The 14,799-nt window shown below is 38.1% G+C and overlaps 1 protein-coding gene across 10 annotated transcripts in view; it reads right to left on the reverse strand.

Annotated features, from left to right (window-relative positions):
* LOC122630189 (synaptotagmin-7) overlaps positions 1 to 14,799 on the reverse strand; it is a 105,734-nt gene that overhangs the window by 69,556 nt on the left and 21,379 nt on the right. For 4 of the 10 annotated variants that reach the window (XM_043814419.1, XM_043814418.1, XM_043814417.1 and 1 more), the window contains one exon: positions 3,481 to 3,728. In XM_043814419.1, the coding sequence (XP_043670354.1) occupies positions 3,481 to 3,722 (242 nt within the window). In that variant the 5' untranslated portion in view covers positions 3,723 to 3,728. Of the gene's footprint in view, positions 1 to 3,480; positions 3,729 to 3,904; positions 3,992 to 6,155; positions 6,308 to 6,484; positions 6,557 to 7,439; positions 7,695 to 14,598; positions 14,691 to 14,799 lie in introns of those variants that run through there. The other 6 variants (XM_043814415.1, XM_043814409.1, XM_043814411.1 and 3 more) reach the window with 6 other exon arrangements.

The raw sequence follows: 14,799 nt of genomic DNA on the forward strand, positions 1-14,799 counted from the left end.
AGATGAAGGTAGAGGGAGGAAGAGAAGGAGAGAAAGTACTGACAAAAGATAGAAGTTAAAAAGAGACGGACAGACAGACATACAGACAGGGAGAGGAAAATCTTGAAAGATGTCTCCACGTGTACACGTTCAAAGCGTTAAGAGAGCACACGCTAGAAAACGCGACTGTGGTGGTCATTGACAGACAGTTTTCTATTTCTGCTTCCATTGTTTTCACCTCAAGCCGTGGAACATCTCGTGATCACTCTCTCTCTCTCTCTCTCTCTCTCTCTCTCTCTCTCTCTCTCTCTCTCTCTCTCTCTCTCTCTCTCTCTCTCTCTCTCTCTCTCTTTCTTTCTCTCTCTCTCTCTCTCTCTCTCTCTATCTCTCTCTATTTCTCTCCTCCTCTCTTTCGTTCTTTCGACGATATGCCAGCGTACGAGAGCACGTCCTTCTCGACGGTTAAAGCGGAAAACTTGGAAGAACGTTTTCGTGTGCTGAATTTTAAAGAGGGGGGTTGTTGTAAAGATGAAAATAAAATAAAAAAAAAGAGAGAGAGAGAGAGAGAGAGAGAGAGAGAGAGAGAGAGAGAGAGATAGGGGAAAAAACGAGAGAAAGAGAAGAGGATGAGAAAAATCTGGAAAAAAATCAATCGGTCACCGTGAGAAGCATAAACGAATGGAAAAGAGATAAAACGAACGAATTACTTCGTTTGATTGTATTATAATCTAACCCGACGTATCTATAATATCGAATTAAAAAGAAATAAATAAAGAAATAAAGAAATATAAGAAATAAAAAAAAACAAAAACAAAAGAAAAAAAAAAAGAAAAACAACAACGAAAAACTTTGATATAGAAAGATTATTTGTCACGCGCAAACGTACTTCTGATGTACTTTCTGATATTATATTTCGAAAGAGCGACTTGCCAGACTAAAAAAGAGAAGAAAGAAAAGGAGAAGAAGAAAAAAGAAAAATCCTTTGGGATGTTTCATGAACAGCAAACGCGGGGAGGTACTTTAAATGCAATTGTGAAATAAATGCGAGCGAAATGAGGGAAAGGAAAGAACGAGGTGGGGACAAGCATTGTGAAGACCTCGCTCCATAATGGATTTTTCTCTCTGTGTGTTCCATCACCATAGAACGAAAGGAGAAGAGATTCTTTCTCCTCGAGCATTCTCTCTTTCTCTTTCTCTCTCTCTCTCTCTCTCTCTCTCTCTCTCTCTCTCTCTCTCTCTCTCTCTGTCTCTCTGTGTCTTTCTCTTTTTCTTTTTCTCTTTTTCTTTCTCTTTCTCTTTCTCTTTCTCTATCTTTCTCTTTCTCATTGCTGCCATTGCTACTGGAAGAGAGAATGTTCGATTCGCAAATTATCTATGACGGGCTGTATAAAAAATGTGAAAGATAAGCGGTCGGCGTAAACAAGAAAAAAAAAGGATTAATAGAAAAAATAAAAAAGAAAGAAGTAGTAGTAGAGAACGAGGAAAGAAAAGGAAAAAAAATACTCTCTTTTTCCAGAACGCATCTAGCGGTAACGCGATAAGGGTAGTTTTATTTATCGTATATCCCTTGGTGGACTCCTCTCTAAACAACGTTTTATATGTATGTATGTATGTATGTATGTATGTATGTATGTATGTATGTATGTATGTATGTATGATATATCGTATCGTATCGTATCGTTTCGTCCTCTCATTGGTAAAAGAATTAAACGATAAGGGTGAAAGCTATAGAAGTGTTACGAGAGTAAATCCATGTGGTAGGTAAACGAAAAAAAAAGTGGATAATATGACGCATATCGAGAGTAAAAGGATTAGAGGGTAAATTTCAAGGATGGATTTTAAGGACACGGGAAACCACACATGCCCATCTTTCGATAAATTTTCAGATCCTTTGGGAAATACAGGGAAGTACAGCGAAACGATTCTCCTTCGAGTGGATGCAACGTGCATCGAAGTTATATCCGTCGATGCTTTTTATTTGTCCTTATCCTTCGATATGATTCTATCAAATTAACCTAAATATTCAGGATCAAGGTTAAATTCCGTCGGTTTTTCTAAGTGAAATTTTCTGACAACAGGAAGTCGGGCAGTACTTGTTTTTCACAAAGAATGAGAACAAAGACGATACGAGGAAAACATTTGAAAAACTCGAAGCGATAGTACTTGCTGCGATGCCACTAAAAGAGTCTGCGTGAAAGAGAAAGAGAGATAGAAATATAAAAGAAGGTGTAGATCGAATAAAATCCAATCAGACGGAAGAATGTGATTGAATCAACGAACGAAGTCGTTCACGGATACGGAAGACGCGTTCGTTCACGGTGAAAGAGATGCCACTTGATGGTTCAATTAATTTTTTATCGCGTTGAGACATTCGGGATAAAAAGGGATACGATAATTTTACGTATTATAGGATTTTCTTGCAAGAAAGATTGAAATTAAATATCTGATTTTGTGCTTCGAACGAAATCGATGTTATCATTGAACTTTTTTGATCTTCTTTTGGAATGGAATTATAGATTTTCGTTAATACGATATCGTAGATCAATGACCAAACATAATACGTAAAACTATACCGTAACGATCATATTTTCTTCCGATTCGTTCAAAATTTCACGAGCTTTGTTATGCAAGATTCTTCTTTTGCATCTCGTTCGTAGATATTTAACAAAAAATTTCTAATTAATTTACTAACGAAGGGAAATACAGATCCCTCCAAGCAAATGCAGATTTCTTGAAAAATTCATTTTACCAAGGACAAAATCACGCGATCATTTCTACGAGTTATCAAGCAGAGAGCGACTATTATCCTATCGTCGGCAATGTAGAAAGTTACGAATTACCGATCACTCTATACTCGAACGCGGTCGGTAACTCGCTACGCACGAACATTAAAATTTATCCAACGAGTTAAGTTAGCAACTGCGAATAATGGAACTTTAACTTTCTACTTAAAAGTCAAAATTATCGAATTTTTTTGTTGTCAAAATAATGATAGAATTAATAAGAAAAAACAAACGATGGATTTTATCGGCTTCTTAACGAATAAAACGATTACGTCAACATTGATAGTTCATTAAAGGAGTCTCCTAAGCGCATTTACGTATCCCTTTCTAATCAGATACTTCTAACGACATACTCGATATTCCGTTTATACTCCGTTCGACGTTATATATCCCACGTTCACGGAGATTTAATTTTCATTTGACATTGAATAAAAAACGACGTGCTCGTTCTTGGTGTCATAAACCCTAATGAACAAAAAGCGATTAATAAAATTTTGGCTGCGAAGAGTGGCAGTCTGATAACGACGTAATCATTTCCGTGAGTTGTGAAACGAGGGCACGTTGAAGGCTCTCGTATTTGGCCTCGACCTTCCTAATTTTCTATGAATTAAAAGAAAATTAGAGAAACGAGTTTCTCACGAAAAAAAGAGACAGGGAAAGAGAGAAAGAGAGAGAGAGAGAGAGAGAGAAAGAGAGCGGGAGAGATATCACAGCTTACCCAAGGGTTTTTGTGCTGATAAGACATGTCTTCAGATTTAAGAAACCATTCTTCTTCGTCGACTGCGTTTGATGACCTGTACCACCGTCGCTGTGCTCGTTCGGATCCTCGAGATCGTCATCGCGCTGTTTCGATTTTCTCGCACGGAGATAGAACCACACTGCCAAACCCAAAGCGACGATCACTGCTAAAGCTCCGACTGTTCCAAATACTGCTGTTAAGATCATGTCTCTTCTTTCCATGCCCACCTGCGGAACGACCGTATAGTTAATAACAATGTATATATATATCTAATAATATCGATATATATATATATATATAATTTTTTTTCGACTATTGGATTCTGCTTTTTTTTCTTCTACTTCTTTTTTGCACCTGACAGCACTCAATAAATGTAATAAAATCAAAAATGATCCATCTCTACCTGTATTTGTTCGTTCCGCATAGAAAAAAGTATCCAATTGTGACAAACAATATCATTCCCTTTTATTTCCATTTACAAGAATGATTTTTCAGATATGAAACTAAAATTGCATTCTTTCGAAAAGATTTTTCAATATATTGAAACGCCCACCTTCCTGCGACATTCAACGCGAACTTTATTGTAAAGCGCGAGATACAAATAGCTATTAATATTTTTAATCGATAATTTACTTCTCAATAAAAACCTTGATAATTTAAAACTCTTCTTTCCCCCTCCCTTTCTATCTCTTCGTCTCTCTCTCTCTCCCTCTCTCTCTCTCTCTCTCTCTCCCTCCCTTCAACGTTCTTCCTACACTTTTATTCATTCACGAGAGAGATTTATCTTACTTTGACCGGAGAAAGATACGCAGGGTGGGATAAATCGAGCGAAATGAAACGAAAGATGCTCGTTTGCGACAATATCACGAAGAAAGTTTTCATTATCGATCACGATACGTGGAATCACCGTAATTAAGTATGTTTACTTAACGTACGTAGACACGCAGTTAGGTATACCTACTCGAAAGTCGTTCGGTAGGTAAGTGTACAAGTTCCGAGTGACTTGGAATATACATATGTAGAACTAGGTGTAGTGTAGTAGTATCAAGGTGTATTACGTAGAACGGGGTGTCAAGAGCACTCCTTTCGAGTGCTCTACCTTCTCTCGTCGACTAGCTTTAAACGTGTAACAGAGATGGAAAAATCCGTGAAGAAAGAAAGAAAGAAAGAAAGAAAGAAAGAAAGAAAATGAAAAAAAAAATTAAAGTCGAAGGAGTAAGATAGTCTCGAGGAGACATAAATATTATTCTTTTCTTTTTCTTTTTTGTTCCTTTTTTTCTTTCCTGTTTTTTTTCTGTCCTTACTACTCCAAGGTGTCACGGGGGTGAGACCAGAGACGCAACCCAGACAGAATACGACATAGTAAGCTATATACGCGTCATCACGAGACTCTCCAATTGCAAAGAAGAGAATCCTCTCCTCTCCTCTCCTCTCCTCTCCTCTCCTCTCCTCTCCTCTTTCTCTCTCTTTCTCCTTTCCTCTCCCCTTCACGAAAATCGAATTCAATCCTCTCGAAGCGAGCCGTCATCATCCTCTACGGATGAAGACGATAAGCCGCTTGCACTCGGGCGACAGGGACCACTTGTCTCGAAATGGCACTCTCGGACTTTTCCAATCCTCGGCGAAGAGTGCGATCTTTGAGAACCCCGAAATAACACGGATCTTTATCTTTTTTTCTTCTATTTTTCTTTTCACATTTTGTAACCATTAAAAGGAATAAAAGAAGAAAGCGTTTTATTTCCATCGATAAATTCGATTCACCGTCGCGAACCGATCAGAATAAATTGATTAATCCATATCCATTTCCCCCGACAATACAATTCTTTTTCTCTTTATATCTCTTTATCTTTTATACTTATACCGTATTATAAATCTTACGGACACAAGGAAAAAGAAGAGAAAAACTATACGATATAATACGACGATAGAGATTTACTTTTATCGTATCCGTCGACAAAGGAATATTTTCCTTTTCATATTATCTCAACGTCCTCATAAAATATCATATACAGTTCCACCTACACGCGCCGAGGAAAAAAGGATTCTCTACTTTCGTTACTCGAAAGAGATTCTTTTACCTAAACGCGCTCTGGTATTTAATCGATCTCGAGAAGGAGATAAGCGTCGGCACTTACGCGGTATAAAGTGGGATTAACGTTATTCGTTTTTCATCTTACGGTTATAAGCACACATATACACAGTGGAGACACATAAATACGTGAAAACTTTTTAATGCGTACTCAACCGACGAACTCTTTTTCCGCACAGCTACGATAATCCGAAGAGATCTCCCTTTAATCGGCACACTCGTTAAATGATAGCGTAAAACAATGTGCTCGGTACCATGATTTTATTCTGATCGAAATAAAAGTAAAAAAGGGGAGAAATATAAAACGGCTAACAACAGATATGTATATAAATACACACACACACATATATACAAAAATATACGTATATATGCATGTACGTATGCGTATAGAAGAAAAAAATAAAATCGTCATTATCGAAACGTTCCCTCTTCGATTAAAATCATTCGATATCGACTGTGTAGAAGAAATTTAAAAAAAAAAAAAAAAGAAAAGAAAAGAAAAAAAGTAAATTTTCCTATCGATATTTATTTTCTATCTGCGTTCCGACACGTACGAATTACATACCAAGCACATACACGGAAGCATTCGATTCATTCTTTCGTAGAAATATTCCGGGAACGTCGAATAGAGGAACACGTTGTTGCACCTTCTCGTGCTAGAAACCAGAGGGATATATACTGTATAGATAGTATTAAGGTGTATCCCCGTATCGACCGGCTAAGTAGAGGAAGCTGCACTGTCGTACAAAAGAGAAAATTCTACGATTTCAAAGAACCGATGTCTTTCTACGTTATCGCTCATCACCACTTAACATTTCATACTATACGAATAATAATCGCTATATCTATGTTGTATACACATAATATTCCACCGATAAAATTAGATAGAATTACCTGTAAAAATGGTTGATCGAAGACATTGAACATCTGTGTCAGCGATACTACGTTCATGAGTTCAAAGCTAAAGATAATCGAAACATACTTCACATGGCGCGATACAATGCCGTATTTCAAAGAAGCTTACGAAACGTCAATAATGGTTTACCGGTGACATTAAATTCCGTTCGCTGTTATATCTCGCGCAATTGCGTATGCGACAAGTGACTTGTCGCTCATATTAATCATCGTTTTCGCTCGTTTAAAACGACGTTGGATACCGATCGATTTGAAACTGTTACACGTAAACACCGTGAACCAGTAACGATTTCACCCTTTCTCTACGTATTTTACGCTAGAAAACGGATTAAATATTTCTACCTACAGAAAAGATGTTATCTTTATTTCGTTTCTATCAATGATATTATGGCTAACGATATTTTCACGGTACATATAATATACACGCACACACACACACATATATATATACATGTATGTATTTATCAGGCTATTACCATCCAACGCAAAAAAATACAATATCAAGTTCTTTTTCGTGCGTGATTCCAAACACTCGCTCGTAAAGATAAACCATTACCATTTCTGACCCTCTCCCGGCGAAATTGGTTGTCTCGTTCGTTTCCATTATCCATACATTTGGATATTGTACAAGAAGCGTATAGTCCGAGGATAACGCTTGTAAATAACGAAGACACGTTACCGTACGTTGCCATAGAAAAATGATAATTTGCTCTTTTTTTTTTTCTTCTTCTTCTTCTTCTTTTTTGAACATTATACCGAACACGAACTTTTAATAAGTTTACTAGAAAGAACAAACAATCGGTTTTTTCTAATGATCGCATGGATATAGGTACATAGAACATAAAATCACACATACATACCTAGATCTACATACATATATACACAAGTACGCACATATATCTTTGACGAACTATCTGAATCATCGTTTACTTACTAGCTTTCGAGCACGCACAGCTGGATCGATGGCTTTCGGTGGGCCATCAAAATTTGGCTCCAATTCCGCGAAGTACTGACCCGCGATTCCCATGTGTACCATTTCTCTGTCTCTCTATCTCTTTCTCTCTATCTACCTCTTTCTGTTTCCGATTGCCCTTTATAACGGGATATCGCTGATTACCAACCACGAATAACTTTCAATGGGTATTCTAACGACACTCGGCTCGCGTAATTCTTTACAACGAACGTTCTGAAATAAAGCTATCGTCGAGGGTAAAATAAATTTTTATTGAATTCGATACGTATATGGGAAATAATAACAAACAAATAACAATAATATTAAATACGAGAAACGATCGTCCGTAGGAAAAAGTAACAATTTTTTTCTTTATTCGATAATTTGAAATATTATCGTAAAATTTTTAAAGACGTATACGGAACAAACGTATACGTACTTTTGAAATAATCAACGTGCGTAGTCAAGAAAAAAATTTTGTTTTATACGGAAATAAATGGTAGATCATTCGAATGCCAATGGTAAATCAATAAACCGGGGATAAAAAGAATGTAAACATCCGACATCGACCGCTCGTTAAAACACTCCCGTTTGATAGACCATTAGCAAAGAGAGAAATAGGGAACGAGAGAGACAAAGAGAGAGAGAGAGAGAGAGAGAGAGAGAGAGAGAGAGAGAGAGAGAGAGAGAGAGAGAGAGAGAGAGAGAGAGAGAGAGAGAGAGAGAGTAAAAGGAGAAAAAAATAAGAGATAAAGAGAAAAGGATATAAACGTGGATGTTGAAAATTTCATTGGTCTTCTGCCAAGAATAATGAACTCGGTAAAGTACAAATTGTAAGACACTTATCGACTTATAACTTCGATATGAATTGTCTCGGCTTAAAAGCATTTCCGATCGCATCGATAAACTCGTCATATTTATCGACCTCTTATCCGTTCCTATTAAACGATTTATTTGAGATACGATCGTAATCCATGACAAATCAACGATTAAATAAAAATTACCTTTCCTTATAGATTTTAATCAACGATTAACACCAAATCATTACGAATCTGAATGGAATACACGATATTAATGGGATATTTTTATTAAAGAAACAAAATGAATTTTTTATATCGACATACGAATCTCGTAAGAATCGTTCCTAGTACTATCAATGAAATTCAAAGAGTCGACTTTGAGTACGTTTCCAGGTAAATCGTGGTAAAACGGAATTAAAGCAGAGCAGAGAATTTCAATTAAAAGGTTTGTCGTCGACAATTCTTATCTACGACGATTATATCTCCAATCGAATTTTCTCTCTTTCTCTCTCTCTCTCTCTCTCTTTAAAATAGAAGAATTGTAGCTGGTATAATATAACCAAGAGAATGATATAGAAAGAAAAAGAAAAGTAGAAAGAAATAGAGAGAAATAGATATAAAAGGAAAAAGAAATATAGAGAAACTGATGCTTATGACGCTCGAATACACGTACGACCGTTCTCTTACGTTCGTCACACCGTTGTGACAAAGAGACTTGACGTCCCTTTCGAGACACCTTCACAAATAAACACACATACACGACACCGTGTTTTCACAGAAGGTGAAGGGATAGACAAGAAGAAAATAACGTGATACGATCGTACGATATCTATCCTTCTCTATTTATCTATCTACCTATCTATCTATTTATCTCTTTCTCTCTCTCTCTCTCTCTCTCCCTCCGTCTGCTTCTCTCTCTCTCTCTCTCTTTCTCTTTCTCTTTATCTCTACAACGTGCAGCGTCGGACGGTTGATACTGGACTCTGAGGAAGGTCGTCGTTGTTGGCACTTATCGTTTGATGACGTTCGCACGAACCACGATAACACAAGGGATGTCGAACGCAAAAGGAATCAAAAGATAGAAAAGAGTATGAAAAAAGAAGAAAGAGTAGACGAGAATTTCGCGATGACACCGAGTGAACGCAAGTGGATTCGAATCCCTCTCTCTCTCTCACATACACGCACGCACTCTTTCGACGAATGAAAATTCGACGAAACTTTTTCTCTCTTTCTCTTTCTCTCACTCTTTCACTCTCTCCTTCTCTCTCTCTCTCTCTCTCTCTCTCTCTCTCTCTCTTTCTCTCTCTTTCTCTCTTAATCTCACGTGCGCGCGCACACGCACCCTTTTTATATACGTCACGCGCTCTCTCTTGCACTCGACACGCCAAACGATGAATGTGTTGAGCGAATGGACCACGACTGAGCTAAAGCGTACCTCGGCTTTTTCCGGAAACGTTCGTATTCTCTCGCCAAGCCAATGGCAAAAGCTATCCTCCTCGAGCGACCCAACTTTCACCCTGCGGCAACCCCATACATTTAGCGACGCGTCGTGACCCGCGCAACTAAGAATTTCATATCTATCTATCGTTCGAATCCATCTTACGTTCAAATTAATTATTACACATTGAAACGATACAGGCATTGTAATCGAAGGTCCAACGCAGACGGATAAAACGAAAATCGAGTTGCAATTTAGAACGTCCGAATGAACGGTGCTAAACGATACATCGAACTAAACTTTAAGTCGGAGACGACGTTTCAAACAAATTTGTTGGAGGGTGGATTCTCGTGTATCGCTCGTCGCGTTCATCGAACGTATCGGAAGAATGGCGATAGGACTGGCACAGCGTTAGCAACTTCCAACACGGTGGAACGCGTCAGCTGTAAATCGCGTGACTCTGCGAGTTCATAGTCAAACACGGTAGTTCGCTGCATGCCAAGAAATCCACAGCTATTGTTATGACCGAGCGGAGCGCAAATTACAGCGCGTTGCCTTCTGCGATTCACTCCTCCTTTCTAAGTCCAACTCTCTTAACCTCCCCCTCCTGCCTGCCTGCCTGCCTGCCTGCCTGCCTGCCTAACCCATACCCATCCCACCATCCTACCCTGGTAACCAAGCGAACCCTATTCTCGTTTCTCAGTCTCGTACCGACCCTTTCGAGAATTCCTTTCCTTCGCGATTTTGCTTGGAAAACATTGCACGATCTCACGCTAGTTACAACCGGTAGTTTGACTCTTTCGAAGGGGAATAGGTCTTTCGATCTTTTACTTTTTGCAGTTCACGCGAAATCTATGATAAATGTAATATAACGTGTGCGCATATTTGCGTGCATGCGTGCGTGCATGCGTGTGAATGAAACAGGTTCCTTCTTTCTTTTATCGCACAATATCCCGATAAATTACACGTTGGAATATTAATTACATCGACTGACAAAAGTTAGAGAATTCATTCAAGATAGAAGAAAAAAAGAAAAAAAAAGAAAAGAAGAAAGAGCGAAGAGGATATTCGCAGCGCCATCTTTGTTTGACTTATGAAAAAGTAGAAGCTCGTTTCAGCTTCGACGAGATCGCCGATAAAGTCTGTTTACCTTATAGATGCGAACCAACCCTCTTAGCCATGAATTATTCCAGACGCAAACCCCTCGAACGCTCGATATCTTTATATCGATGAATGTGATAACGGTGTGTTGCGGTGGAATAAAAAAAAAAAATTAATAAATAAGTGCATTAACTCGATTTGAAAGGATTAACGTTAAGGAAGAAAAGGAAAAGAGGAGAAAAAAGAGAGTCGGGCTAACTAACCCTCGAGGCTTCTTTGGAAACGTTTAACAAAAGTAAGAGAGAGAGAGAGAGCGTAAATACGTCGGTGGTTTAAAAATGCTTTTCTTTCTCGCTTTGGGAAAGAAATAACTCGAGGAAATACTCTACTGCTGCTTGGCGTTCGTAGCGCAGGTAAGCAACACCGAATTACCGACGTACGATGCGCTCCTTCTCGAAAGTCGCGTCACGTTCATCCCCTTCTTCATCTTCGTCTTCTTCTTCTTCTTCTTCATCTTCTTCTCCTTCTTCTTCTTTCTTTTCTTCTTCCCAACTCCCTTCTCTCTTACGTTAAAGACGAGAGAAAAATAAAAAGGAAAAAGAAATCGGAAGGATATACGGCAATGCGCTTGGAACTTCTCGCGAAATATGTATATCCTACGTTTATAGACCCTTGTGACTTTTGAGTGGTATATTTCTTCTCAAAAAACGATCAAACTTCGATATATTTTATCCTCTACGATCAAACTATTATGGGAGGGAAGAAAATCTTTTATTAACTCTTTCCGACTCATTTTTCTAAGCTCTAAAAGAAATACATTCCCTTGATAGACGCATGTAGTCGGACCGACTGTCTTGAATGTTTGAGTAAAAGTTTGGAATTCCTTTTTTTTTTTTTTTTCTTTTTTTCATCGAGATCTGAAACTACGAGAGACACGACGAAATAAAAAAAAAAAAAAAAGAGAGAAAGAAAAAAAAGAAAAAAAAAGAACGTTTATTAAAATGTAATCAAAGTAAGTGTAAAAGTGCACGGTTTTCTCCTCTATCCGTGCTATCTCGTTAAATAAATCTTTCACGTATCGGATAGAACGCATTCGTCGAGTGGAACGAACTAATCGATTTTTCGAGTCACTGTCAATTCTCGTATGATCTATTATGAATTAGCATTAAATCGAGAACGCGAAGGAACGTAAATGAATAAATTACGAACGGATAACTGGCTCGTCGGGTAAACGCGTGTTAACAGTTAAAACGATAAATATAGAATGTGTACGTTCGACGTGTATTTCGGGAGGAAGGAAAAAAAAATATTAAGAAAAAACATGTTCGAAGCTGAAACGCGATTATATGCCGCGATTATCATTGTCGATTCTCCATCATGCAAATTCTTCGTTCCCGATCTCTGGTTCGGCCCGAGCAACTTTAGTATTTTAATGAAGCGCAAAGCTGGGAGTTCCGATGGAAATTAATCCCACGGATACGATGTTTCTCTTGAATTATTTTCTACGTCGGCAAAGTGTGCGGTTTCGAAATTGTTTAAATCATTAAGAAGAACATTATCACATGGAAATTCGACGTAATTAATGTACATCAAATAATAGTCCTGGTTCGGTTAATAGCGCTTTGTTTTAATCATTAAAACGTGCATAAATTAAATTTGATAATAATATTAGAATATCTTATATACATACACTATTCGTTCTATTATATTAGATCTATTAGGTGTACCAACGCACGTAGTATTACATTTAGGGAATTTCCATCTAAATTTTGTTAAAATGATTAATGTGTCAAGAGATGTTTAATATCGGCAACGTTATACCAGCCACTAACCGGTCAGTATCGATAATACCAATAAAATAGACCAATAAAACGAAACAATATAATTATCAAGAAATTATGTGTAACACAATGTTTGGTACGTCCAATCAATTTTGAAAAGGGCCGTCGCACAAAAGAGAATCCGTACGAGACCTCGCTGCGATTTAACCAACGTTTCAACGTATTAAGCCAACCATCGGAAACGAAATCCACTTGAGTCACGAAAATGGAGGTACCTTATCCGGAAAAGAGGAAACGCGAAAACGAAAAGCACGCGGAAGCAACGAATGGTTAGAGTTCGCTTGCTCGAAAGTTAATTCAAAATGCAAAGGTACCTGGCGCAACGAGTTTCAGCGCGTGGAGCGTTTCAATTACTTCGAAATTAGTCTCGTTTACTTATCACGACCGTCCAACGTTGGTTTCTGTCTCGTTGAAAACGCGTAATAAGCTTGTTCCGCGTCTAGTTCTCAACGTTTCATGCTCGACAAATCGTTATCGACAGATTCGCTTTCTCTCCGTGAAAGCTCCTTTCAACGTTTTCGATAGACACGTAACGATGATCGTCCGACACGTATTACAACTTTGTATTCTTTTCCTTTCCATTCTTTCGTTTAGATTCATCCGCGTTAATCATCCGTTTCTTTCCGAGCAAAGTTACAAAAAAACCTGCGTCTATCTCGAAAAAATAGTAAGAGAGCAAATGCGCGTCGCGTCATCTTCGAGTAACGACGACAATACTAATACTAATGATAATGATAATAAAATTATACAATTTCATTTTTCAAACGTTCATAGAGGAAAGCAAAAGAGTTTCCGTCTCGATACCCCTGGGGTTAATGCAACGGTACACGCTCTAACAAAGTTGCAAATGCATCCAGCGAGTATGACGTAAGATTATAAAAAGCACGATGGGGAACGAAAAAGAAAAAGAGAGATACAAAAATTGTACGAACTTAAAGAAGAATCTTGAAAAAAATGCTGAGAAAAAGAAGTAGCTCTAATTTGTCGCGAGAGCATTAATTTAATTAAACACTTTATAGAGCGATTTTCGGGTTATGCCCACGTTGGAGATCGTTTTTTCCTTTGATAACTGTATCTCCCGACCCCATTAACGATTCGTTGGTAAGTGCGGTAAAAGGTCCGATTTCTGATTAAAACCACCTACCATTCGTAACTTTATAAATGGAACAAATTTCAATACTCGTTTGTATGTGCGTATATGTATCTATTTCCAAAGTTCATTTCAAATCGTATTTCAAAGGCTTTGAACAAAAATTGAACGTTTAATTCCTTTCCGTAGTATTTCTGGGGAAAAAATAAGAGAACAAAAAGATTCACTTTGGAAAGATAAGAAAAAAGAGGGGAGAAGGAAAAAGCAAGAAAGGAAGGGAAAAAGAAATAAAGAAAGAAAAGAGAAAATAACGATTGTAATGAGTACTCGTCTAGGAGGAAGGTAAATAACGAAAAGCATCGCGCTTGAATTTCAACGAAGCTGAAATGGTAACGCGCAATAAATTTCCCGCTACTTTTTATCCCCTCGATCGTTTCTCTCGAAAGAGAAACCTTACGATTTCGAAATTTTCAAAATGTTTACGACGAACGTTCACCAAAAATTATTCGTTCTCTTAGAAAATAAAGCAATGACGTTAGTCCTCATAGCCCTATCATTTATGTAAGTATCCAAGCTTGCTCCCGCAACGCACGTATCATCGCCCACCTTACTTTTCCTTTTACATCCTTAACACGTTGGTTGTCCTTTAATCGAGCGATGAGTAATTTATGAGTTAGTCCCGTGATCTCTCAACGAGCAGGAGTCAAGTACGTATACCGGCATCCACGAATCTCTCTAAAATTTACCCTTCATCCGCGCCATCAGAGAAGATGGTATTCATAATTGATGAACTAGCCGAGTGAAAAGGGGGTTGAAATTGGGTCGAGCGCGGCTTCAGTTCCAAAGAATAAATGTACACAAAGCAACGTACCAGTCAGATGAATGCCGCTGCTGCTGTCGATGATGATGGTGATGATGGCAGTGGTGATGGTGGTGGTGAGGATTACTCAAGGAGGAAACAACTATAATCGTTGTGAGGATGAAAGCTAAAGGAACGATGGAGAATTTCACGCGTCGAAACTCGCTCGATCTCTTTCGAATAAAAACTCGGCGACGAGACTCTGCGATCGCG

Source organism: Vespula pensylvanica, chromosome 6 (genome assembly GCF_014466175.1).
Source record: "Vespula pensylvanica isolate Volc-1 chromosome 6, ASM1446617v1, whole genome shotgun sequence".
NCBI lineage: Eukaryota > Metazoa > Arthropoda > Insecta > Hymenoptera > Vespidae > Vespula > Vespula pensylvanica.